Here is a 24,455-nt window from a genome sequence, read left to right as displayed (position 1 = left end):
CACCGCATTCCACGGCCCTTAACTGAACAAGGCTTCAAAGGGGATTCTCAGGCATTAAAACACACAGTCATTGCACTGAGACTGAAATAAAACATACATGTATATATACAGCCCAAAAGGAGCTAAACTGTTGTCTTTTTCAAGAACTTCACCTCACCTCCTGTACAGTTCCTGCTCTGCAGCAGAAGACTTCTGTCCAGAGTCACTCGCCATTGGTGGCTGGATTCCTAGAAAGAACAACAGAAACCAGTGAAAACTATAATGCAAAGCACAGTCCTTTATCACATCGTAAGTCATCTGAGAAGAGGAGAGTATTTCATATGTGAGTGTTAGGTCATCAAGAGAAAAAAACCAATACACCTAGAAAAGCATCAAGAAAATTTAAATTCTATGGATGTTTGAATTCATGAAACAAAGAGACACTGACAGCATCGCCTTCAACAAGGCACATTGAACAAGGCATGCTACAGAAACTTCTAGGTAAGGATGTTAACACCTCAAACCCCTGGTTTATACTGAAACATAAGCATGGTTTTAGTCCTACTTTCCATTTCCTTCCTGTAGTTCCATTAAGTCTTCCCATTGATCCCCTATCCTGGTTTTCCTGGTAATTACAAGGGATCCCACAAATGGAGATGAAATTATTTGATGGAGTTTAGGCCATCCATAAGGCTGAATCCACTTTCAGGAAAGACAGAGGCTAACAGCAAACAACTCTAACAGCGAAGGCCTGGTTCCCTAACTTCATGGTAGTCTGGATGCCTTAAACAAATCCACACTGATAACTTATATCAACAAAGTATATTTGAGAACCAAGAGAAACCAAATAGTTTTCTGACTGTAAAGAAAGATAAGTTCAGAAACCAAAGTTTTCACCATCCACTTGGCAATCTGTGCTTAGTCAGTCTATCCTCTCCTATGAGCTTATTTCCAAAGAACAAAAGGCAGTATTTCCCCCACCCATCCACGATATACTCCCTGTGAATGGAAAGGACACAACAAGTCAGCTTGCCAGGAATGAAAGATAAAATAAAAAATTTCTGCCTTGCTTATGGCACATTCATCTGAAATCCTAGAAACGTTCACAAAGCGATACAAGTTCATTAAAGTGTCTGGGAAGGGTGGTATTCCAAAGATGGAGAAGGAAAGGCTCTAGAAAAACAAGTTGCCTTACTTAAGGTCACACAGCAACAGAACTAGAACCATAGTATTCCAACTTCTGCAACTGCCAGGTGACGTGGCTACCTTTCAGAAACATAAAAAGGATGTCACAGGACCGTAACATCCAAAGCATTCAATTATGCTGATACCTACACACATAAAAGTGTTACAGGCTAATCAAAGAGCTCCTTTTACAACAAGGTAGTCTTGAAAACATACAGGCATACCATGTAACATCCAGTGGCAGCACTACTGAGAAGTTGTCAAAACAGTCAGTAGACCTGAGAGGGACTGAGAGTACCTGTAGGAGATTTGGGTTTCCCTTCTGCAGCTGGTGAAGATGGAGCTGTGCCATTGGATGAACGGGGCGATCTCTGGTTGTCCCTTTTACTTTGAGGAGATTCTTTCATTCGGTTCACTACATCTTCAGAGAGCTGAAACACATATACATGGGAAAGAAATTAACCAAGTCAACTCTTAATGCACATATATTTCAGGATAAAAGCTCCCCATTTGTTAGTTTCCCTACTACTGCAAACGTATTGATAGTTACCTCATTTCAATGCCAGGGTTCTTCAGATCCAGGTGGTCCACATTGGTATGATGACTTTACATTTAAAAAAAACCACATCCTATCAGTAAGTGATAAAACCTCCAATCTCCTGACCCTAAAGGCTTCACTGGACAATGAGAATGAATCTTCCACACATACTAATCAAGGTGGAGAGCACTGCTAAACAGGCCAACACCTTGAGTAGGGACATATTTACCAGAAGTGGAAGAAAAGGAACTAAGCAGGCTGTTAAGTCTGTCCATCTTTTTCCCCCATGCTTGCTAACCCAGCTGAGCATGGCAGAAGTACTCCAAATCACATGGCAGAGAACAACTGCACAGCCCTCCCATTCACATAAGGCTGCAAACAGTTTTGCAATCTCAACTTCATTCTCACTCCCTCACTTGGGTCCAAAACCATGAAAAAGAAAGAACAGCTAACTTGAAGTTTTCTGGCAATTCAGCCCAAGGGGCTTCTCACAGCACTGTTAAGATAGACCCCTTCTTCCTCCCAAGGTCAGAGGTTCTGTGCTGACTGTTCTGGCTCCAGAACAAAACGAAATGAGGCCGCTTCCCCACCTACATTGGTCACAGTAGAAGACAGATTTTCAGCTGTGCCACTGCTACCCAATTTAACAGCATTTTTAACGCCTACGTTATACATTGTTATCATGCTAAATTCCTGTCTATGGGAACTGGTTTTTAAAAACACAAACCTGTAAAAAGACAGGCTTAGATAAGTGCAAGCTCAGTGGAACTACTTTTATATACATAGCTGCAAAAAGCATGTAACCTCATTGGTGCTTAGAATGGGCAATGATTATTTCATCTCACAAAACAAACCAACCAAACAGAAAAGAGAAACTTTTACTTCAGGAAGTCAAACAGAAAGGCCTACAAAGACCACAGCTCATTTAACCTAATCAGCTGTCATGAGATACATAGGGCATCTTCATCTTGGGCTCCTGGAGGTCATAAACAGATGAGTAACAATGAACCCACATTCATTCCATCAGCATCTAGCTGATGAAGCAGCTAACTAAATGAAAGCATAAAACAAATTGCATCTACAGCAGGTGAGGGTGAGTCCCCAGGGGCCCCCACCTATATCCTGTAAAGACAAATCAGGCTAGAACAACTTCACCTCTGTCAAACACTTTAAAAAGGAGATTGGCACAATCTTAGTTAATTTTTGTCAAATGATTAGTCAAAATGGGATGAAAAATAAGTAACCACAGCAAAACTCACTCCGCAAGCTCATTTCAGATGAATCTTAGGGGAAAACCAGATAAAAGTATGAAGAAGCAACACCAATGAAAATGATGGTAGTAATAAAAAATAACCGATAAAAAACATGACGAGGAAAAAAATGTTCCTTAATGATACCACTACCACTTTCCAGGGCTTGTTTTCACAACACATATATGTATATGTCTGGTCAAAATTCAAGAAGCAGCTTCCCACCACCCCTCCTAGAAACACCCCTAATCCTCACTAATCCCCACAACCTCTTACCTCCCTCCATGTTCAGACAGCGGTGCTTTGCCCGGGCTCTCGGTATTATTAATAAGGGCAGAAGCGTCTCCTCTTGGATGCCCTCAGAGCCAGGCAGTGTCTTTAAGCATCAAACTGCTTGCAAAGCACAAGGCTTTGGGGCAAGATGGGGTCATTAAGCAGTGAGGAGGGAATAATAAGGCAGGGAATAATAAGGGCAGAAGCGTCTCCTCTTGGATGCCCTCAGAGCCAGGCAGTGTCTTTAAGCATCAAACTGCTTGCAAAGCACAAGGCTTTGGGGCAAGATGGGGTCATTAAGCAGTGAGGAGGGAAACAGGGGCGAGACTCTGCTCTCTCTCAGAATGGGAGATAAAGGGCTGGTGTGTTGCCGCTCAAGAAAAGCCACGCTCAGGCACTCAGCCCTCTTTCCCACCACTCTCCAGTCATCCCACCACCTCCCCAATCCCCCACTCCTTCAGCCTTCCAGTTCTTCCTCCCCTCTTCCTTGCTGGTTTTCCTCACCCACCCCTTCCAGCCCTGTACCACATCGCCTGGCCTCCCTGCCCGAGCCCCGCCAGCAATGCCACCCCAGCAGGGCCTTCCTCGGCCCAGGTGCCTGCCCTCCACCACGGCCGTGCCCCGCAGCCTCCCTGCCTCCATCACCCGGCCCCAGAGCACCCGCGGCCCGCCTCACCCTGATGCCCTGCAGCACCCGGACTTGCTCCCGCTCATCCAGCCCGAAGGAGACCTTCCTGCCGCCGTGGCTGCTCTCGCTGCCCCCCATGCCGGCGGGGCGGGCGCTGGGGACGCCTCTCCCCGCCGCGCCCCCCAACTCACACCGGGCTACCGCTGCGAACAGCGCCTCTCCCCTTCCGCCGCCTGCCAACATACCCGCGCCCCATTGGCGGTCGGCTCCGGGACGGCCAATAGCGCGGCGCGGTGCTGGCGGCGAGCCGCGGTGCAGGCTGGGGGCTGTAGTCTGCCGGCAGCGGCTGCGCGGGCTGTGCTGCCCAGGGCGCGGGCGGCCCGACCCGGCCCCGGAGAAAGCCGTGCTCTGAGGCGGGTTACCGCTTGATCCTCACCCTAGGACATACCCACGGCGGCACCAAGGCGTCTCCGGGCTCGGTGTCCAGCCCTTGGCCTCACTAGGCTTCCTCCCCCCCGCCCGCGCTGCGGGCTGTGCTTGTGGGGTTCCTTCACTGGGTCAAAATTATGGAAGGAAGAAAACCAAAACACACTTTACTACTGTCGTAGTTTAGCTGAAACCAGGACAACTACAACAGAAAAAAAGGCAGGAAGGCATAAAGCTTATCTCCTAGCTCCAAGACTGAGGAACCACCCAGGCGTTGTCGGTCACGGAGGATTCACAGGCTGAGGAGCCCCCAAGGATGCGCAGGCAATTTCCCCTCGGCAGCATGGAGACAAAGCAGCCCCCAACGCAGCCCAGCGAGGGCATCCCCCTCACCCCACCCAGAATCCCTCCTCTGCCTCCGCACACGCTGTTTCTCCACAGTCCTCAAGGGAGCTCACCACCCCGACACGTCAGCTCGCATTTCTCTGGTGATTAAAACCAAAATTAGAGTCTATGACTTCTAAGTCAATTTTACAACAGCTGCTCTGTAGGCAGAATTAATCCCTCTGCTCCCCGCAGCCACCCTGCCCCAGCAAGACTGTGCCATTACCTGCCACAACAGGACTCTCTGCCCCCCAAGATACCCAGGCCTCTTCTATAGCACGTTCCTGGAAGCAGGCAGTATTTTTGTTATTTGTACAATACCTTGTACACGGGGGACATGGCCCATTGCTCAAGTTCTCAAGACAAGGGCACTGCATCGCAGTCCCGTCAGCTGGTTGCACTGCAGTACAGAAATGCTGCACGCATCCAGTGCAAGAGCAAAGGTCTGGCTAAAGTCAAACCATGATCCCTCCCAGAACGCTCTCACCAGCCTCTTGTTTCTTTCTCATCTGCCACCTGCTCACTTCATTTGATGGCACCCAGGTTTTGTACTGAAAAAGCCTGTGGACAGCCATTCCTCCTCTGCCCTCTCAAGGTTTCACAGACCTGCACCATTGCTCTTCCAGGCTGGTGAGTTCTCAACCATGTAATTACTCCTTCAGAAGTCTTCCCATAACTTTGATTATTCCTGTCATCCTTCCTTAGGCCTTTTTCAGGTGCAACTCCAGCCAAGTGGCAGGCATCACGTGCAAAGATCCAGGAGGGAGAGTGGGCAAAGACAAAAAAAAAACCTGCATGCTACACCTACACCCGTGCCTTCCTGTCATCTCCAGGAGCCTACGGACACCCGACACGGCCCACTACCCGCGGGACACTGATGTAGAAGCAGCCGTGATAATAGTGGAGGAGCTGTACAGCAACTTAAACACCTCTCCCTCTACGCAGGAGCAGAGGATGCCATCAAAGTTAACTCCAGCAGCAGCATCTCCTAGGGCAATCCCCCATTTTCTGCTTGGAGCCTGGAAGGAGCTCCGGAAGGTTTTATCGTACAAGGGGCAAGACCCAATCCCAAGGCAGAGACAAAGCTCACCCCACTTCCCCAGCCTGTACACACCCGCCGAAGAGAACCTGATGGGTGCTGATTGCTGCCAGCACACTTAGCTGTTACTCAGTAGCTATCACGTCCTCCCTGCAGCCAGAAAATTAGTCTTGACACTCAGGGTTCATTTCAAAGCCCAGAACAAGAAATAAGCAAGAGTCAATTCCAACTTCCACATAAGCCTTTTCCCAAGCAACAGAGAAAGATACCCCACAGCAAAGACCCCTGATGCTAGACAAGCCCAGGAACAACAAAATCTAGTTACTGAGAGAAGAGTCAAAGGCTTCACTGACAATTATTTCAACCTGGAGACGACTCTCTGCAGAGTCATCTGCTGTCCTAGCAATAGGCTTCCAAGAAGGAAAAATCCATCTCTGACAAAAGGACATCATGTTATTCCATTATTATCTGCCATATTTGTTCAGGGATTTAAAAAAAAAATAAAATCTGAAAGTAATTTTTTCTCCATAATATGGATCATTTGAGAAAGAAAGTATGACCATTTATGCCAAACTTAATTTTATTTCTTTATTTTACAAACAAAAATATACATTTATTCTGTATTTTCTCTCTTTTTACCACCCTCCACGCATAACACACTTCTGCTCAAGGACCATTCTGAATATGGCCCAAAACATTATATATACATAAAAATACAACAGGAGGAAGGTCAGTCCATGACCTAGCGCAGAAGCTCCTCAGCAGCAGAACATGGGACACTCCAGAAATACTGGAGTCCTGCCAGCAAAGGACAGGATAGACATGTCGACCACCTGCACAGGTGATTCTTCAGCACTGAATTCAGCTGATAAAAAGGCAAATTCATAACCTGCTCTTCACATCACCAAGGAGGACAGATAAGTCCTCTCAGTCAGGGTGTTGAGAGTCAGGAAATACTCCTTGGGACGGAAAAGCAGTTGCTCCTTTATTTCTCAACTGCTTTAAGACCTTCATATCTCTTGGCTCTGTCCAAGGCCCACCAACACCAGGGAAGGTTTCCCCACGCTTTCTAACAGCAGCTCGGGCTCAGTGTTGTAAGCAGCATTAGGAGCAGCAGCAGGGCAATTCCGGCACCACATCATCCATCCCTTTTAGAGTAAGCAAGCAAGCGTGGCTCAGGCTGATTCACAGCAAGTGACGGGAGGAGCGTGGAACACTTCTCTAATGTGGCAAGGGCTGACAGGGCCAGTTGCTTCTCCAGCCCTTACATAGTGATTGAATGGAGGGGAAATGTGAAAGGCTGTTGGCCTACATGAGACAATTCAGCTCTTGCACATAGACAAACAGAAGCCTTTTTTCCTCAAAAGTAAATATAAAAAAAAAAAGGGGGGGGGGTGTTTGTTTTCAAGGTGCCAGTGCTACTTAGAGGCCTGCAGGGCGAAGTCCACAGGCAAAACAGAGAGGCTGCATTGCTCATTAACAAAAAGAGATAAGCAAAGGGCCTGCATAGTTTTGGCAACCAATATGAACTCTGTGTTCTTACCCAAACTTTCTTTCCCTGTGGTGGGAACACCTGGTAGCAAATGCTTTCCCCTAACTGCTCATGATCCAAACTAACAACTCCATGCTGCACCTGCATGACAATTTCCCAGAAACTCTTACCTCAATATTCTTCAGGAATAACAGTGAGTTGGGACAAAAGATTCACACAGTCCCCAAACGTTTCAAATTCCCTCTTTCTATCATCTCTAATGGAAAGTTGCTACTGCTTATAGCAGATCTCCACCTACCTGGAGGACTCAGGTAGGAAAGTACCCCCAAAGCTAGAGGAAGACACCTCTTTGTCCTTGGAGAGCGCAGTATGTCCCAGAAACCAGCCTGATGCAGCTTTCAGCTGAACAGTCCCTGGATTGGAACACAATGTCTTGAAACTGCGTGCCAGACAGCTCAGACAACAGTAGTCCCTTTTCCAGCATGGAAGAGGTTAATAAGAAGTTCCAGATAGTCTGTATATGAACCACGCTCCACATGCATGTAAGTATTTTCAACACATCAAGCCATAAAACCTATTCAGACCAGCAGAATTCTGGGGATCTGAACTGCAACAGAACACTGCCAGAGAAACACATCCATCTCGTACTTGCCTCCCAACTTAGAACACCAGCCAGCTTGATTCTAGCATGCGTATGGTGTTTGAGAGATCCAGTCACTAGATACTGACAGCTCGGACTCATCATGGGCTTCTACTCTGCCTCAAGCACCTGAACATCTCTGGAGCCTTCATCTGCAGAGTCAGCTTCCTCCTTTCACAGCACTCTCCAAGACCCTGCCAGAGCCACGAAGCATGGTGCAGATGGAAAATGCACCTACCTCACAGGTTTTATTCTTGCAACTCAGCCCTGATTCAGTACTGTCACTTAGATTTTCATGGGAGCTCAGACGCACAGTAATAAAGCCTTCATAGACTGTTTCACAGCTACTTCAGCTCAGCTAGACAGCAGCACTGTCTGTCCTTCCATCTCCCTATTGTTCAGTCAGTTCACATCCCTGCTGCTAGCTACTAGCCCCCCAAAATGCTCCCAGGGCACAAAGAACAGTTCATTCCTCTTCATACCTCTCTTCTCCTTCCTACACACTCAGAACACTCCTTTTAACCCCTAGCAACTGCAATTCACGATTTTCATCAGTATTAGCCAAAACCAGAGATGAGCCCAGCTGACCAGCTTCCCTCTTCAGACACTGCTATCACCACCTATGCTGTTGCATTATGACAAGACCCAGGCAATCATGCTGCTTGTAAAAGCCCAGGAAGATCATCTTTGGTTTCAACCACCAAACTCTTTCTATATGTACAATACAGCAGTCAACTCAACACCCTCATCCCTAAACGCCATTCCCCTAATTGGCAGGTAAGTGCTTTCAGTCATTGAAAAGGAAGAGGTGCCAGTCAGGCCTGTCTTCTGGGTCATATTCACATCCGGAACATGGAGGATCAGGAAGGTTCAGTGTTTATAGGTTTACAAACAAAACTGTTCTACATTGTTCTCAAGTAGCGACAGAAAATATTCTTTCCAACAGGATCTGGGCTGCCAACTTAGTTCCACAACAGGTTTTGGAAATCCTAAGGAAGAGAGGAAAGCCATGGCAGATAGCCAAGGACAGATTTCCAATGGACGTCCTAACAGCTGTGGTATCAGGGTGTTTGGAAGGAAAAGAATGAGGCATCGTGTGAAGTGGGTAGCCCTGCCTTAGGCATTGATGGCTTTCCAGCGGTCACTGTCTATGCTGTTAATGCTGCCCACATGATATGGCATAGAGGCCACGTCATCCAGGTAGGCTGTGGTGTCAATCTGAGTGCTTGAGTAGAACCCAGAATCCATTCCTTCCTTCTTGGCAACAGCATAAGGGTGGGGTAGGTGCACATCCACATCCTCAGGTTCATCCACCTGACATTTGTATGAGAAAAGGATCTTCGGTTCAGACCTGGAGTGATTAAAGATTTAAAATACTGTTTAAGCAATGTAGTATCACAGCCACTTATCCTTAACACTAAGAAATTGTGTATTCAGACCCTAAAAACTCTTCACACTAGCTTTCAGCCCTGAAATACACCTAGCAGAGCAATTTCCATAAAGTAATGCTAAATGTAGCTTTGGACTAAGTCACCTAAGAGAAATAAAAATGGCAGAATCCTGACTCTAGTGTGGAAAAGGTGTTCTCATCTTTGGGAGTTCTGAATTACTGAGGGCAAAGGCATCCAAACACCACTGGACTCCACAGCAGCCTGGTTACTGACACCAACAGAACAGGAGTCCACCCCAAGTTCCATCTGTGCACATCAGGAAAACCAAAATACAAACAATTGTGGAACAGCATTTTCCATCTCTAACCTCAGACACTGTTCCCTTCTGATTTCAGAAGGGAACAGAGGCACATTTTGATATTTTAGGAGTACTTTATGTTCTTAGTTATTTTAAAGCCTGCTGTTTCTTGCTTATGGACAACAAAAGCTGAAGCCTACACTAGAACATTCGGGTTTTACTACCAAGATGCATCTCCGCCGAGTGGCCACATGGCGGCAACCCCGACCCAGGAATCACACTCCCGAGTGCTTTTTAACTGGCGACTGCTGGGCCCGTTGTAGAAGAGTCCTCAGCCGAACCTAACCCCTAGATCCTTTCCACAAACCTATCCCAAAACCCACCCAGGAGACAATTGAACCTTCCGGGACTCAATCTTTCATTAACCATTTAGTTAACAACTTCAGCAGAAAAACTTTGTACTAAACAAAATGCAGACACTGAAGAAGTGATCCTCATAAATGTTTGAGAGGGATAGAGCTGTCAGCTCTACTTTGCATACAATGGAGTCTTAGATAGAAGTGAGCAGCCCTGGGTCACACAAGAAAAACTTCAAGGCCAGAAATTAAAAACTGGTTCTCTAACTGGCATTCTAGTCGCTGCCTTTATTCTACAGATGGGGAGAACTTGAGTGCAAAACAATTAAATGACATTATATACCCTCTAAACTCCTGTTCCTGGCTACTCACCCAAAGAAGCCCTTCAGGAATGCCACATAGATGAGAGGTGCAAAGAAGCTGAAGTAAAGGAACGTGGTAGCATCAACACAGCTGTCAGCGGCAAAAGGGAACATGAAGGAATTTAGCACTCAAGCACGATACAGGTGGATAACACCAGTCACATCCCCCCAGAATGATCCAGTTTCCCTCCAGAGTGTCCAAGCGGAGGACAAGAAAAGTCTTGTGCTAAACAAATCCAAACTGATGCAAAGTAACAGACATTGCCATCAACATGTGTCACTGCTCCTAGACACTCAAGGATTCATGCCAACACCCAAGGTCTGGCCAAGAGCACAGTCTCAGTGCTCCCAATTTTGACTCACAGAACTGACACTGATCCCTGGAGAACAAGACTCCAGATACGAGTGAGGGTATCTCCATGCTATTTCTAGCAAACAGACTATTTCTTCCCTTATTACCTATGAAACACAAGCCAATGGCCAGGCATCAGTGGATTCAAACTATTACTCTCACTCACCACCTCAAGACCGCTGCAGAGCATGCAACTCCACAGACCTCTCCACTGTGAGTTTCCTGACCACTTAGAGGTCTTCTGGTTCTGTTTTGTGCCAACAGCTTTATTCCTTCTTAGGAACACAGCACAAGTTTGTTTTCTTTGGAGAGGCAGTGTTGAAGGACACTCAAATGCAACACGACAAACTGGGCTGCGGACCTCCTCCCCCAGCATACGTACCACAGTCCTTCTATGATATCCACACAGAGGAGGGCACTCCCCAGGCCCTGCACCAGGTTCAGCAGTGCCAGGATTCCAGCATAAACATAGAAACTCTTCCTGGCTGTGGAAAAGACACGGACACAGATGACACAACCTCATAAGCACCAGCCCAGCGCAAATTTGTTTGATGGAGATGGCAAATCCAACAGAACCTCACTATCCAGTCTGTTTAAGAACTGAAGAATTAAGACTGCATTTTCCTGGTCCCATGCTGGCAGGATTGATGGAGGTGTAGTGGACTAAACCATATCCTCCTGTATGTGTATACACACACACACAAGATGGGTTTCAAAAATACATGGTCATGGCAATGCATGCAAAGATTTTATAGGCAAGCATCTGGAACCAGTGTCAGTCACATAACAATGTGAGAAAAACAAACAAAAACCCCACAGCTGAACCAGAACCTGTGCCCTTCCAATGTACAGCACTAACAAAACTGCTCAGGAGACCTGGACAGAAGCAGCAGGGTACGCTGGACACTAGGCAGATCAGGCCCAGAACCACCTGCTTGTGGCAATGTGCCATACATATCCACTCCCTCCGAGTACCCACACGTAGATGCCAACACTACTTAGAGAGAGAAAAGCCCAATGCAAACATCTTAGTAACAGCTTCTCTCCCTATTCAAGAACTGCAGATATTCTGCAACAAAGACAAAAACCAGAACAGCATCTTAATAAAGTAAATGCCCAGATAAGAATTATTAAGCAGCTCCCAATTAGCCTTTCTTTCCCAGGGAAAGACCAGCATGTACACTTCAACATCATACATGCATTTCAAAGGAAGCGATTGTTAAGAAGCCATTTCTTACAGCTCTCTGAAGATTATATATTTACATTACATCTGTATCATTAACTGAGCAGTAAATCTTGTTTTTTTAATGTAATTGTTCAGCTACTGAAGTAGCAATGCAATTGCTCTTATTTTGCTCTCCAAAAGGCACAACATACTATTTTTCCAGGGATAACTTATCAGTCCTTTGCCGTCTATCTGTACCCCGAGATAGTGGGATGTATCTGCAGTGCAACCAGATACAGGAACCTCTTACTCCCACCTACGTTTTATCCTCACGCTGTCTCCATCTATACTATGGAACACACTACAGTCACTTACAGGGCAAAGAAATCCGGTCTTTCAGAGGAGTTTTTGGAAGAATCACCACCAAGGAATAGACCTGTTGAGACAAAGAACTAACTGTTCCACAGCTGCTTGGCAACTGAACCCAACAATCTTTGCAGGGTTGGTGTGTTGTCACACACTCCCTAGATGTCTTGGGATAGGGGCACAGACCCCCTGATATTAAACCCCGTGCAGATGGTGCACATGGAAGGCCCCACACCTCACCCCCATCAGCACAAAAAGGCTGGTCACAGAAACAAGGGAGTGAAGAACGTCTGAGTTCAGCCGGAATTCAGCTGCCACAACTTACACCACTCCCACCACACCTTTATTGCTTCAGCTTCCCTGCCACATGAGAAGCATCAATGCTGCACTGTATCAGGCAGGAGGGGGACTAGGGACAACTTATACACAAATCATCCTCCTTGCCCCATTTAGAAAATACAAAGAAGCTATCAGAGTGCATAACACATGCCCAGTACTTACCAGAAAGAAGAAACAGGAGCTGGCAAGCCAAAAGTGTCTCCCTCCATGGCCATAGATGTTGAAGTCTTCTGCTGAGAGGTGGGCATCAGGGTACAGGATTTCCAGGGAGCCCTAGGAGAGAAGTGGCAGCAAAATGATTCCGTTATAGGCAGCATCCTCACCAGCACGGGTGTCTGGACAAGGGAGACTGTTTAAAGAAGTTCAGACAACAGCTGTGCCTGCCACCTAAGACCCAACCATTGCTTTGCTTAGACCAAGTTAAGCTCACACAGGAAAAGAGCAAGAAACTGAAGACAAGAAGTGAGGGGAAAAAAATGGCAGGAATCTGCATCTGAAGGAAACTGGCATCAATGACATTCCAGAAGAGAGACTGAATGAAGGGATAGGGGATGCAAGCAATTGTCTGTTTGAAATGGACTGAGAGTTCCATTTCCGTCTCTAAAGTAGACCTTTCCTGCTGAAACATCCAGAATATAAAAGCCCACACTTGTGCAAGAGTTGGGAAAGGACACTGTCCCATTCACTTGAATTCCTGAAAAATGGTATGAACAGAAGCTACCGTACAGACAGTGGAGAGAGAAAAGTGCTTGAAGCACTACTGAAGCTAGATATAGCTCTAACACTTGATATTTAATGAGGCTCCTCCAGCTTTATCATGTGGTAATGATCAGCTCAACTGCCTCCGCAAGCAAGAATCTGGTCACAGAAGAAAGATCTGTGTGTTACTCTGGCGCTGCCCCAAGTACAGAGACACAGGGCTGACCACTTATATACCGAGGAGAAGAACAAACCCAGACACATACTGCATTGTTCGGAGATGGAGACACAGCTAACAAACTGAGCTAGCAAGCCAGCTGCTAGTTGAAAGGGAAGTGAGAGCTCTCAGAGTCAGGAGACAAGAGGCCCACCGCACTGCCCTCATCTGGCAAGCACACCTCAGGTCTCTCCATCTAGTTTTCATGGCACTTGAGGCTAGATTCAGAACTTGTGGCTCAGGTATGAAAAACCTCTCACTCCTGTTCCAAGATTCACTAAACAAGGCAATCCATCTAAAGTTCATCTCATTTCTGCACCTCGGCTGAGCCTTTCATGCCATAAAGAGGACAAGGAGATACAGCCTGGTGTATGCTTTGGGGATCCCCATACATTGCCACAAGCATCCAGTTTTCCTCCAAAACCTCATCCAAAGAGCAAAGCTGCCATTTTCCAGACAGAAGTCCCACACCTAACTGCCTAACTCCAAGCAAAGTCCCCTCTTTTGCAAAGGCTATTTCTTCTGCTACAGTGTACTCACCTGGGTGACAGAATATGCCAGAGACAGCACTGTAGTGATTGCCAGAACACGTTTCACACTCGACTTGCTCTCCAGGTGACCTGGAATTAAGGAATACAGAAGTGACTCAGGATGTGATCCCAACCCTGATAAAAATCAGTTCTCTCCAAAACCAATACAGGAAAACATTTGTATTTCCAGAGGCCTTCAAGGGAAAGTTAAAGGTCACTGAACCGCTAGAAACTGCTTCCCTGTTTGGAGAGTTGAGCCTTTAACAGACAAAATAATACTTACGAAACAACAGGTTTTAACTTGCTTCCCCCCTGCCCACGCTAATATAAAGAAAGCAACTAAGTCCTTCCACTGGGGTTACAAAAAAAAAAGTCAGGAATGACAATGACTCCAGTATCATGTACAGTGAGATGTTGTAAAGTTTCTTCTCAGGAAAAAAATTTGATGGGAGACTGAGTTAGAGCAGGGGAGAAGGGCTTACATAATTTAGAGAAATCTGCACTGGAATATGCTGGAGCAGACAATCTCCAGATGCTTTTTCCAACCTACACTATTCTATGAGCCCTCAAAAGACAAAAGAGCTAGTGCTCAGATGTCCTGCTGGCAGATGCAACAGTGACGCCTACAACCCCTTCCCTCTACCTCTGACCCACAGGAAGAGGTGCTACAAACAGCATTTTCACTTGTACAACTGAGAAAAGTAGGGTTACAGATTGCAGGTACAGTTGAAGCATTTGAATGAAGCCAGGATGGAATCAAACCAACCAAGGAGGGGACAGAAGGACCCTCAAAGGAACCATCTTAAATAAAATGGGGTTGAAGCAAAGACCAGTCTGTTGATCTTTGCATAAGTCACCTTCACCTAAGCTGCACACTCCTTCACCACATGCATGCAGGACAAAGCACATATAAACCCTGAAATTGCACAAGCCATAGATCTGTAAATATAATCAGGCTTTCAGCCATTTCTAACTACAACTGCCCAATTTGTCCTTTGTCTTTTATTCTAGACCTCCTTCACTTTATAGAATCAGCATCTCCACAAACTTACACATGCAGCCTCTGTGGAAAGGAAAGGAATAGGAAACATTCAAAGCACTCAAAAACCTCCTGACACGTACCAAAGGCAAGGCCTAGAATCACCACACTCAGTTCAATCGCCAGAAGGAAGAACCTTGTGATCTCCCACAGGATCTGAGGGATAACAGAAACCAGACAAACATGATTAGATGGAGCCAGGAACCAGTCGGAAGTTAATACAGCAAAACTCCACTCTCTGCTCCAGGGGATGGCAGCCTCTGAATGGAGCGGGTCATTTCCACAAACCTTCCTGATACTTTGTAGGTATACTAATTATATGCTTGTTCCAAGCCCTGTCCATGCCTGTGAAACAGAACAGTTGCTTGGGAACGAGCAAATAGCATGCCTACAGAGAGAGGAAGTGGCTGTGGTTCGCCACACTTGAGAATCTGTCACTTGTCTTGGATGTGTTCTTTCTGCTGTACTCCCAAGGAGCACAAACCCAAGAAGACCTCAGAAGTATAATATTAAACAGGGCCAGTTCTTAAAGCAGTTGATTCTGCAGTACAGTTATGACTGAACAAACTCAGTATTCTGCACTCCTCCAAAGCTACTGGTCCCTAAATCTAAAGCATATTCAACTCTAAAGCCCTCCCACTTCCAGCTTGTCATTTTCATTCCCATGTTTTATTTGGTGGAACAAGACCAAAAAAACAGCAGCTGAGGTAAATTTCCAGGTAGTCATGCAATAAATCAGTGCCAAACCTAGAATGAGAACCCAGATTCTGGCTTATTAATCCTTTTCCTCTGAACACTGAATGGCACTCTCTCTTGAAGATGCACAATATTTTAAGAGGCATTTGATGAGACACTTCTGATCTGAGAAAATACACAGTGTGTGTGTATGTGTGTGTGTATATATATATATGAGAGAAAACAGAAAAAAAACATAATAGAAATGATAGAACATGTGTTTACAGGAAAAATTCACAGAGTATCTGTCTTACTGCATGACATCCCAGCAAGGTGCACTTAGGAGCAACACCAGAGCTGAAGAAAAGCACCTTCTCACCTCTTCTCCATTATTCAAGTCCTGGACCTACATCTATTCAACAGAGGTGAGTGACAATGCTACAAACATCCAGCCACTCACAATAAGCAGTGCATTACAATGCTTTGACGGGTAACATTAAAGGGAAAAGTAAAAGAACCAAACTGATCCCAGAGAATAAAGCCAGAAGACCTGTACTCTGTGGGTGGCTCTTCTTCCTCTAACAGCTCAAGAGCTACAGAGCTTTTTGGTTTAGGCAATATTCTGCTACAAGTCAAATGACTACAAAGGAACAGCACGTACAAAGCTATTTCCTGTTTGCTAAGGGTTTGACCTGTGCTCAGAGTGGCTGCAAGGACATTCAGATATCAGTCTCAAAAGGGAATTTGGTTTTATTTACTTTCAATACAAAAGAATTAAATATTTTTCAAAAAGCCACTCATATACTGCAAGAATAACAAAGGCCAGGTCTTGCCTATCCACTAAAGGTATCTGAATATTTAGCTCTCGCAAAGCAGAGTCATTCCATCCCCACAACAGGAAAGTTTTGCTGCCACTATTTGTGCATCTATTTTAGGAAGTCCATTGTTTTACAGCCCTGGATGTTGTGATCATTTAGATAGAGCTATCAAACAGGATTCCACAGTAAACATAGCTAAGAGTACTGCAAAAAACCACATTATTCTTGTATGCACATAAAAGGGAAGCCATAGCAGACTGCTGTGGTCAGAACTGCACAGAGCAGAGCCTCTAAAACCAGTGTTGTACCTACCTTATCAGCAACTGTGGCAGCATCAGAGGCACTCACAGTCATGGAGACAACAGCACGGGCAATACCAACTAAAGCCACCACAAATACCTACACAAAAAGATACCAAAAGTGAGCTCATGTCAAAAGGCACATATGCAGTAGTGACCAGAAACCTTTTTGGAATACCATTTCCAGGTCAGCTTTCAAGCCTGATAACGTGTACTAAGCATTTCCTGTAGCAGAGTAGAGTTAATTTGCCGAAGAAGATTCCTCAGGCCTGTTAGATGTAGGAGTACTGGCTTAGAATTTAGGAAGGAACAGACTTCCTCAACTGTCAGTTTAAACAGCTCTGAAGAGGTCTTGTCCACTCCTTACAACAGTATCTTTAAGGCAAACAGTCTTCCCACACTTCAGTCCACTGGGGCAGGGGAGGAGAAAAAACAGGCAAAAACCATATCCCTCCAAATTACAAGATCAAGTGCTCGGTATGACTAAATAAACCAGTCACATCAGATAACAGAAGCCACTCAATACCAACTACCACACTTCAGATCTGTGATAAAACTAAAACCTGCAGTTCTCTCACTCAACACTGACAATGCTCAGGAATGCAGAGGAAAAAATTCAGCTGCAGCCAACAGCTCTAAAACGTCTTATCCTGCTGCACAGTGCAACATAGAGAAACCCAAGTCAACTCGTGTAACATTTAAGCATGACAGCATGGAGCTCAGCAAGGCTAATTTACCAACTCCTGTGCTGTCACAGCCATACTATGCAATTAAGAGCTCAGCTGGATATATCTACCCTCCGCTGTGCAGACTTACCCTCTAAGAAAGCAGACTGTTCCAGATAAAATTCTCCAAGTCACAGGCTAATTCTAACAATGCAGGTATGAGACAGCTAAATCTATCAGAGAACAAAAAGAGTCCAAGTTGATTCTAAAGGTAGCTGAAGGATGGAAATGACCAATAAGCCACCTGCAGCAGAATGTTTCCTTCTTAGAAAAAGAAGGGATGCAAATGGCATGAGAGAAGAATAATACAAGATTCCTGCTGGGGTGGAAAACTCTGGGAGAAAACACTGACGAAAAAGAAGGGTCCCTGAATATAATGGTGTTCTGGAGCAGCAACAACTCATTGCGCAGGAAAACACACCCTTTTTGCTTCCTCTCTAAGCAGGTAGAAATTCTTCCCAATCTACTAACTTAGCTTTCATCACTGACTCCACAAGAAGGCTTTCCTTCAAGACATGATGAACAGCTGTTTGAAAGGAAATCCTCACAGAACACGCTTACAACCTCATTTCTCAATAACATACTCCAGAAGATCAAGCTGAGCGAAAGCGTTTTCCTCTTACGGCTGTTTCATCACTTTCTGCTTCTTACTCCGTTTTGAGAAAGTCAACAGCATAAAGTGAGTTCACTTTTTTCTTCTCTTTGATTTCTCAGGAGTTTTGCTTTTCAAAACCTTTGGCATGAACTTCTTACTGAGTCATGTGCATTACTGGAAGCATAAAGGAAGATTTAAATCCGGACTGGAAATGGCTAGTAATATTTTTAAAAGTTTGGAGCATTTTTGTGTATACCTGGTTATCCAAAACTGTGCACAAGCCCAGTGCCCACACTCCAAGACTGAAAGAGCTCACAAGACTTCCCACCAAAGATTCAGTTGAGGCTACTAGCTCAGATTTGGTTTTGATGCTTCTTCAGTTTTGCTATGCCAGCACCCGTACGCAGCCCAAAGAAGGATGCCTCCCATCTAACCCAATTCAAACACACATTTACTACTACAATGTGTACCAATCTCACTGAGAAAGAGCAAGCACATGACGCTATGCACTGAGGCAAGCCAGGATCTCAAAAAACACCTATGACAAAGCTTCTGAACGATATTTTTTAACAAATTCAGGTAGGTCCTTAGCTGCATTTACCATACCCTGTGAGCAGTATCACAGTTAATAGGTATGATGTTCAGAGATTACTGAAGAGACTACCTTAATGTGATCAAAAGTTGCATGTGCCTTTTTAAAAAGCTAGGGAGAGGAGAACAGACAAGATCTTACATGTTTGAGAACTGTAACTGTACTGCCTATATATTCTGTTTACACCTTAAGAAGTATCAAGAACATCATCAAGTCAGCAGCCACTTTGATATGATGGGAAAGAAACTAACAGGGTTGGGTTTCTACATTCCCAGACTAACCAGAACCCTGTCACTTCACCATTTTCTACAGCAGATGACCAAGCTTTTCAACAGCTTCACACAAATTATTCTCCAGTGTTTCACTTCCACTACCTCAGTGAGAAACTGGTTTTGTGTCACATGCTACTTACTGCAAGGAGCAAGGAAAGTGTAAGATACTAGATTCCAGGACAACAAAGCAACAAAAGAAGAAAAAGGGGAAAGGAAAAAAAAAAAATCACCACAGGAAAACAAAATCCACTCAAATCCAGCAGATATGGTCCCAGAATCTGTGAAAAGCAGAATTCAGACAGTGAAGGGAAAAAAAAAAAACCCAAACCTGTGTCTACTTGTAGTACACCTTCAACTAACAATATTTTTATCCCTGCAAGATCTGGTTTAGGCTCTCTCTTTACTAGTTCAGTGATACTGTTCATGAGTGGTAACAAAAACCCACTCATTAGTTCAAAAGCACAGAGCGGTACTCACTAGTATGTAGAACGTAGTGAAGATTGGGCTGGAAGTGACCCGGATTTTGGCCCTGGCAGAGGGCAGCTTCCAGAGAAGAAACATAAAGAAAAGCACATTGGGAACCAGGAGCAGAAGATCCCAGTAGCGGACTCTGCAAAAAGTAAATAAAACAGTTTCTTTCCTGTTCTTCAGCATCTAGAAGGGAAGACACCAGCCCCAGCTCCTTCTCAACCAAACTCTGAGAAAGAAAGCTCTTTCCCCTGGCCCAGAGTCAGACCATGGTCCCATTTCCTCCATCTCACCTGGACTTCCCAATGTCCTCATAGAGCAACAACAGGCACTTGTGCGGCACAGTGATGTTGGTGTCATTGATTGCCTGCGCTGTTGTTGGGGACAAAGTTGTCACATTATCCAGTGCTGTCACCAGGGCAGTTGAATGTGTGATGTTGTCAGACACGGAAAATCTCATCACAGGCATCACGGACTGGAACATCCTGCCTTCCTTCTGGTCCAGGTCAAACACGACGCAAGACAACCACAGCAGAGACAAAAAGCAACATTAAATCAGTAGTGAGTCAGAGCCAAAAAACACATCCCTGCCATTAGGCCCCTGCACAACCGCTTCCTGCTTGTTACAGCAAATTATCATCATCTGAAAGACTGTATTACACAATGAAATGCCACCTGCCCTTACTCTGCACACAGCCATTAGGGTGGACAGTACAAAACCACTATCTTGTATCAGAGTAACAAGCACTTTCAAAATAGTGTAATACTATGCTGGATTAAATTTTGTGATTTTTTCGAGCTTTGGCAGATTCACAGAAGAAATCAAGACTCAGCAGCAATACATGGCATCATCAGATGGAGACAGAAACCCTGCTACACCAGAACATTACAGTCAATGATTTGATTTCAACTATTGAAAAAAAAAAAAAAAAAAAATGAAGGCCCCTACCTAAAACCTGTTGCTGTTACCAACCGCAAGGTCTGAGAGCAGGGAGACCCTCACATACTTTTACCTAAAGGGACTGTACAGACTCTATCTTCCAAAACCAACACTGGCAAAAGCCGAGACTCACCATCTTTCTTCTAACTCTCTGCAAGACACCAGAACTATTCTGATTTTAAGCACAACAGTAAGGCCATGAAAAGACAGCACCTAAAACCCTGTTGGAATAAAGTTCTCCAGCATCTCTACATCCACCGGTCTTGATTGCATTGCCCTTCTCAGATATAGATCAGCATCACCACTGGTAGTTTACAAACCCAGAACCAGACACAGTCCTATCTAATGGGTTTCCTAAGGTCAAACTCTCGGGCAGCAGAGTGCTCTGGTCAGAATGAGAAGAGTCATGGCACTCAGTTCTTTTGCCTGCCCTACCTTACACCTCTCCTGCCTCTCAGAAAGATGACAAGACAGAACTTCCCATTCCTCTGATGAAATTTTTTTGTACTGCCTTCCTTGAGAGAACATTCACATCTTTTCCACCATCCGTCCATCCCCCAGGCCCTACACTGCTGCAGTATTAACTGTCCCTCCAGAAGTTAAAAGGAAGCTCTACTCTGCCATCCATAAAACTCCACGTGCTTCACGCCCGTGCCGGTGGCTTTGGCAGAAACAGCAACAGCAGCAGTTTATCCCTCTGTTGGTTCTACAATCACCTTGGAAGCGTAAGTGGACTATGGCACACAGTACTTTAGGTCAGGATTTAGTATATACATTAGAGTTTTGACCTGATTTACCTTTCTAAGCCTGCTCCTGATTTAACGTATCACCTTGTGCAAATCCTCTCCTCTTCCCACCCTGAAACAGCAACCCTCACCGTTAAGGCACTTGACTAGCTACGAGCTGAGAGGAAACACAAGGTCCTACCATCTCTTCTGGCACTCCCCGAAGAAGTGGTCACAGACGACACACAGATTCAAAACAAAAACTCTCTATCAACTGGCATCTGAAAGATGCATGTTGCCAGAGACAGTGCTCTAGCAGTCTGTGTGCTATAGTCAATCCAGGATTCATCTAAAAAAAAAATCTCCCTGTTGGACTTTAGCCCTGGCTGGCATGGCAAAAACTGACAGGCTCCATGACAGGACTCAGAAGGTATTTTCCCTGCAAGGTTCTGGGTGACTCACAAGTCAGAACAAATCAGCACAGCCCTGCGCCATCCATTGAGCTTTTCGAGTTCAGTAGCACCTTCCCCACAAACTGCTTGAGACTGTCAGCCACAGACTCTTCTTTCTCTTCAGAGGCTGAGACTCTTCCCAGGTCTTCTGAGGGGTAAGGGGATCATCCCACCCTCAGCTAACAAACCCTCCTTTTGATTCATCCATGCTGACAGATGCTTGCTGAGCTGGGGTTTTTCTTTTGCAACTGCCGTATGCTGTGCTGCACAAGAGTCACATTAAATAAACACATGCAGACCTGGAAAGATCAACTTTGTGCTGAGATGGCAAAATCTGTGCCAAAAAATCCTAAGTTCTAGTAGAGGTTCTAGCAAACAACTTTTATATTCCAGACTTATCTCTCTTCCCTCCAGCTTCTCACTTCTCTGAATTGACACCATTGAGAATGATTTTCTGTTAATAATTTTGCTCCATTCTCTTCCTCTGAAACGCCACTGCACCTCAGTAGCAGCAAGGACAGGTATGATCACACTTGCCAACACAGAAAAAATCCTAACTAATTTTTAAAAAAGCTGGGAGAGGGTAGAGAAAAACCTCACAGACCATGGGCAGAGTAACATCATCAGCTGTGAACTATCACAACCTCCTAATATCTCTTCTGGGACAAAGAATTTGATCTGCCTGTCACACTGAAAAGAGCTCAAGTACAAAGCTGTGAGAGAATTACATGGGAAAAACATCTTCCTTATAAAAAGGACAAACAGGCTAGACTCTTTTTCCCTATAAGCTACCACTATCACCCAACAGCAGCGAGCTGCTGATAAGGAGAGCAGTTGGCCACATGTAACAGAGCCCCAGTCACGAGGTTTCAAAGGGCAAAGCAGAATCAAGCTTACCTCTCAGCCAGGCTGCTCGCTATGGCCTGGTATTAGTATCCTATTCTTCCTCCCAAGATGGACTATACACAAACCAGAGCAACAGAACGTCCAACATGATAAGAAAGGGCAGCCAAAGCTATCAGCCAAACAGCACGATCCCCATGCTTTTCTAATAGCTAAGGCCTACAGCAAGGATGTGGAGAATTGTCCCATTCCTGTCCAAAACACCAGGAAAAATTCTGCAGCAACAGGACCAGGAACTGATGGCAAGGATCTGGCTCGGCTTCGTCATCCCCAACAACACGGCTCCTTACAGCACACTGTCCGAACCCTTGCCCTGTCTAGTCCAAAATAAATGCAGTCAGCTGAGCATATCCAAGAGATCACTCACCACACCCTGCCTCCACGGGGCTGTTCACTTCAGCCAGCCCAACCTACGTAATGGGGGTAAAATCACCTCGTAGCCACATAAGAGGAAACCAATGCCGCAGCCCTTTTTCTTCTAGCATGCAGCTCTATCCACCATACACCAGAAAACACAACGTTTTTTTACACTACAGCTGAAGTCAGCCTGACTTGGCTGAGGCCTATTCCTCTGTCCAGGCACTGGACTCCCAGATCAAGAACATCCACATGACTCGTAGGTTGCTGTGACGGAGTGCTGTGGAAGGCTCAGCTGCACCTTCAGTGAAAATGATTGCCTCTCACCAAGGGGATGCTGTTTCTTGATACATGGCACAATAACCGTATCGGAGCTCAGTGAAATTCGGGGCTCAAATCACTGGCAATTCTCTGGGCTCTCAAAGCCCAACCACATAAAAGTGAATTATACACTACCAGAGTTTCAGCTCTAAAAAAAAAAAAAAAGAAAGTTTTCCTCCTTTCTGAAAACAGTATCAGAAAATCTTGCAAGTCCAGATCATACTAGGGTTAAGACTGCTCGTTAAAACACTGTATTCGTGCAAGAAAAAACTGTACTGTCCAGATCCCTGCTTAAATACAACTGTTACTTCAATAACTTAAATGCTTAAAAAGAAAAAATAAAAATAAAACCTGCCTTTTCTCTTCCTTTTTAAGATGGCTCTTCAAACCTCACTCTTGGTCACAACAGTTGCATTTTGCATTTCACACAAGAACTCACAAGACGGGGATTTTCCACTCGTGATCGAGGCCCTCTCATTTCTCCAAGTTTCATTCTCACATCTCATTCAGAACCAAACTTAAAAAGAACTGCAATGCTAAAAACCACCAAAGAAAAATACCAAAAGCAGAAATATCACCAATAATCCAAAACCATCAGGCAGACCATCCCTATTCAGGGATCTGTTTCAGAAATAAGTATCCTAAGTTTTTTGCTGGTTTGGTTTGGGTTTGGTTTGGGTTTTTTTTTTTTTTTCCTCTAGAAGGCGGGCGCACAGACAAGCAGCAAGAAGGCGGCCAGTGAAGCGAAGTAACAGTAGACGCTCACTTCATTCTACGCTGGCAAGGAAGCACTGCCTATTTTAAAGGCTGCTAAAGGAACCAGAGAGCTGGAGAAAAATCTTCAGTTACTTCCTACCCTTTAGGCTAGGCAAAGGCACCTCTGGACGCTCCTGCCATAGGAGGGCTCGCAGGCTGCAGAAGGAGGCATAAAGCTGCCTTTCAGGGACCCGCCGAAGTCTCTGCAAAGGGCAGGGCAGAAACCCAGAGGCCACCGGCAGCCCCCGAGCTGACACCGACCGTAACCGAACCGCAGCGCCCCGGGCAAGGCACGAAGCCTTCTTCCTGCCGTCCCCAGACGCAAAAAAAGGGCAGCGGGCTAGCGAGGCGCGGGCTGTTACAGCCTGACAGGTACGTCCAGGCTCCCTTCTCACCTGCGGCCGGAGCCCGGCGACCCCGCGGGGCCTCACCCCGCGCCCCCGCTCACCTCCGAGGGCCACGGCCCCCGCCGCAGCCAGGCCCCGCCGCCGGGGCCGGGCCCCGCCGGCCCGGCTTGAAGTGCCCGCCGCCCCTCCCCTACGCCCCCCTCCCGGCGCCGGCACCGGCCCCGGCCCCGCTCCTACCCGCCGCGGGCCCAGCCCGCCCGGC

At 45.8% G+C, this 24,455-nt stretch overlaps 2 protein-coding genes across 8 annotated transcripts in view; both read right to left on the bottom strand.

The window, feature by feature from the left end:
• Positions 1-4,109, bottom strand: part of CHCHD6 (coiled-coil-helix-coiled-coil-helix domain containing 6) — a 116,055-nt gene extending 111,946 nt beyond the window's left edge. Inside the window, 4 exon segments of the mRNA XM_075713593.1 lie at positions 158-227; positions 1,463-1,595; positions 3,902-4,018; positions 4,020-4,109. Coding sequence (XP_075569708.1) covers positions 158-227; positions 1,463-1,595; positions 3,902-4,018; positions 4,020-4,109 — 410 coding nt within the window.
• Positions 4,110-6,276: 2,167 nt separating this feature from the next.
• Positions 6,277-24,455, bottom strand: TPRA1 (transmembrane protein adipocyte associated 1). Of its 7 annotated transcripts, XM_075713588.1 has the most exons (12): positions 22,576-22,997; positions 22,407-22,468; positions 19,686-19,888; positions 19,402-19,534; positions 16,754-16,840; positions 15,032-15,104; positions 13,920-13,999; positions 12,626-12,736; positions 12,134-12,194; positions 10,976-11,078; positions 10,252-10,332; positions 6,277-9,185 (listed from the first exon to the last, which is right to left on the bottom strand). In XM_075713588.1, the coding sequence occupies exons 3-12, from the start codon at positions 19,874-19,876 to the stop codon at positions 8,951-8,953; spliced, it is 1,155 nt and encodes a 384-aa protein (XP_075569703.1). In that variant the 5' UTR covers positions 19,877-19,888; positions 22,407-22,468; positions 22,576-22,997; the 3' UTR covers positions 6,277-8,950. The 7 variants fall into 7 exon arrangements, with proteins under 7 accessions (XP_075569703.1, XP_075569704.1, XP_075569701.1 ...); XM_075713589.1 differs by lacking the exons at positions 22,407-22,468; positions 22,576-22,997 and adding an exon at positions 24,431-24,455; XM_075713586.1 differs by lacking the exons at positions 22,407-22,468; positions 22,576-22,997 and adding an exon at positions 23,530-23,752.

The sequence above is a fragment of the Pelecanus crispus genome, chromosome 7, assembly GCF_030463565.1.
Source record: "Pelecanus crispus isolate bPelCri1 chromosome 7, bPelCri1.pri, whole genome shotgun sequence".
Classification (NCBI taxonomy): Eukaryota; Metazoa; Chordata; class Aves; order Pelecaniformes; family Pelecanidae; genus Pelecanus; species Pelecanus crispus.
The sequence above is the reverse complement of the archived record's forward strand: the minus strand, read 5'-3'. Positions and strand labels throughout refer to the sequence as shown.

Excerpts from the sequence above, each read along its gene's own strand:
- TPRA1 (XM_075713586.1), bottom strand. The coding sequence starts at position 23,583 with ATGAAACTTGGAGAAATGAGAGGGCCTCGATCACGAGTGGAAAATCCC. Across the intron at positions 15,105-16,753 it reads CTGCCACAGTTGCTGATAAG|ATCCTGTGGGAGATCACAAG; the intron begins GTAGGTACAACA and ends GTTATCCCTCAG. Across the intron at positions 9,186-10,251 it reads TTCCTGAAGGGCTTCTTTGG|GTCTGAACCGAAGATCCTTT; the intron begins GTGAGTAGCCAG and ends TAATCACTCCAG.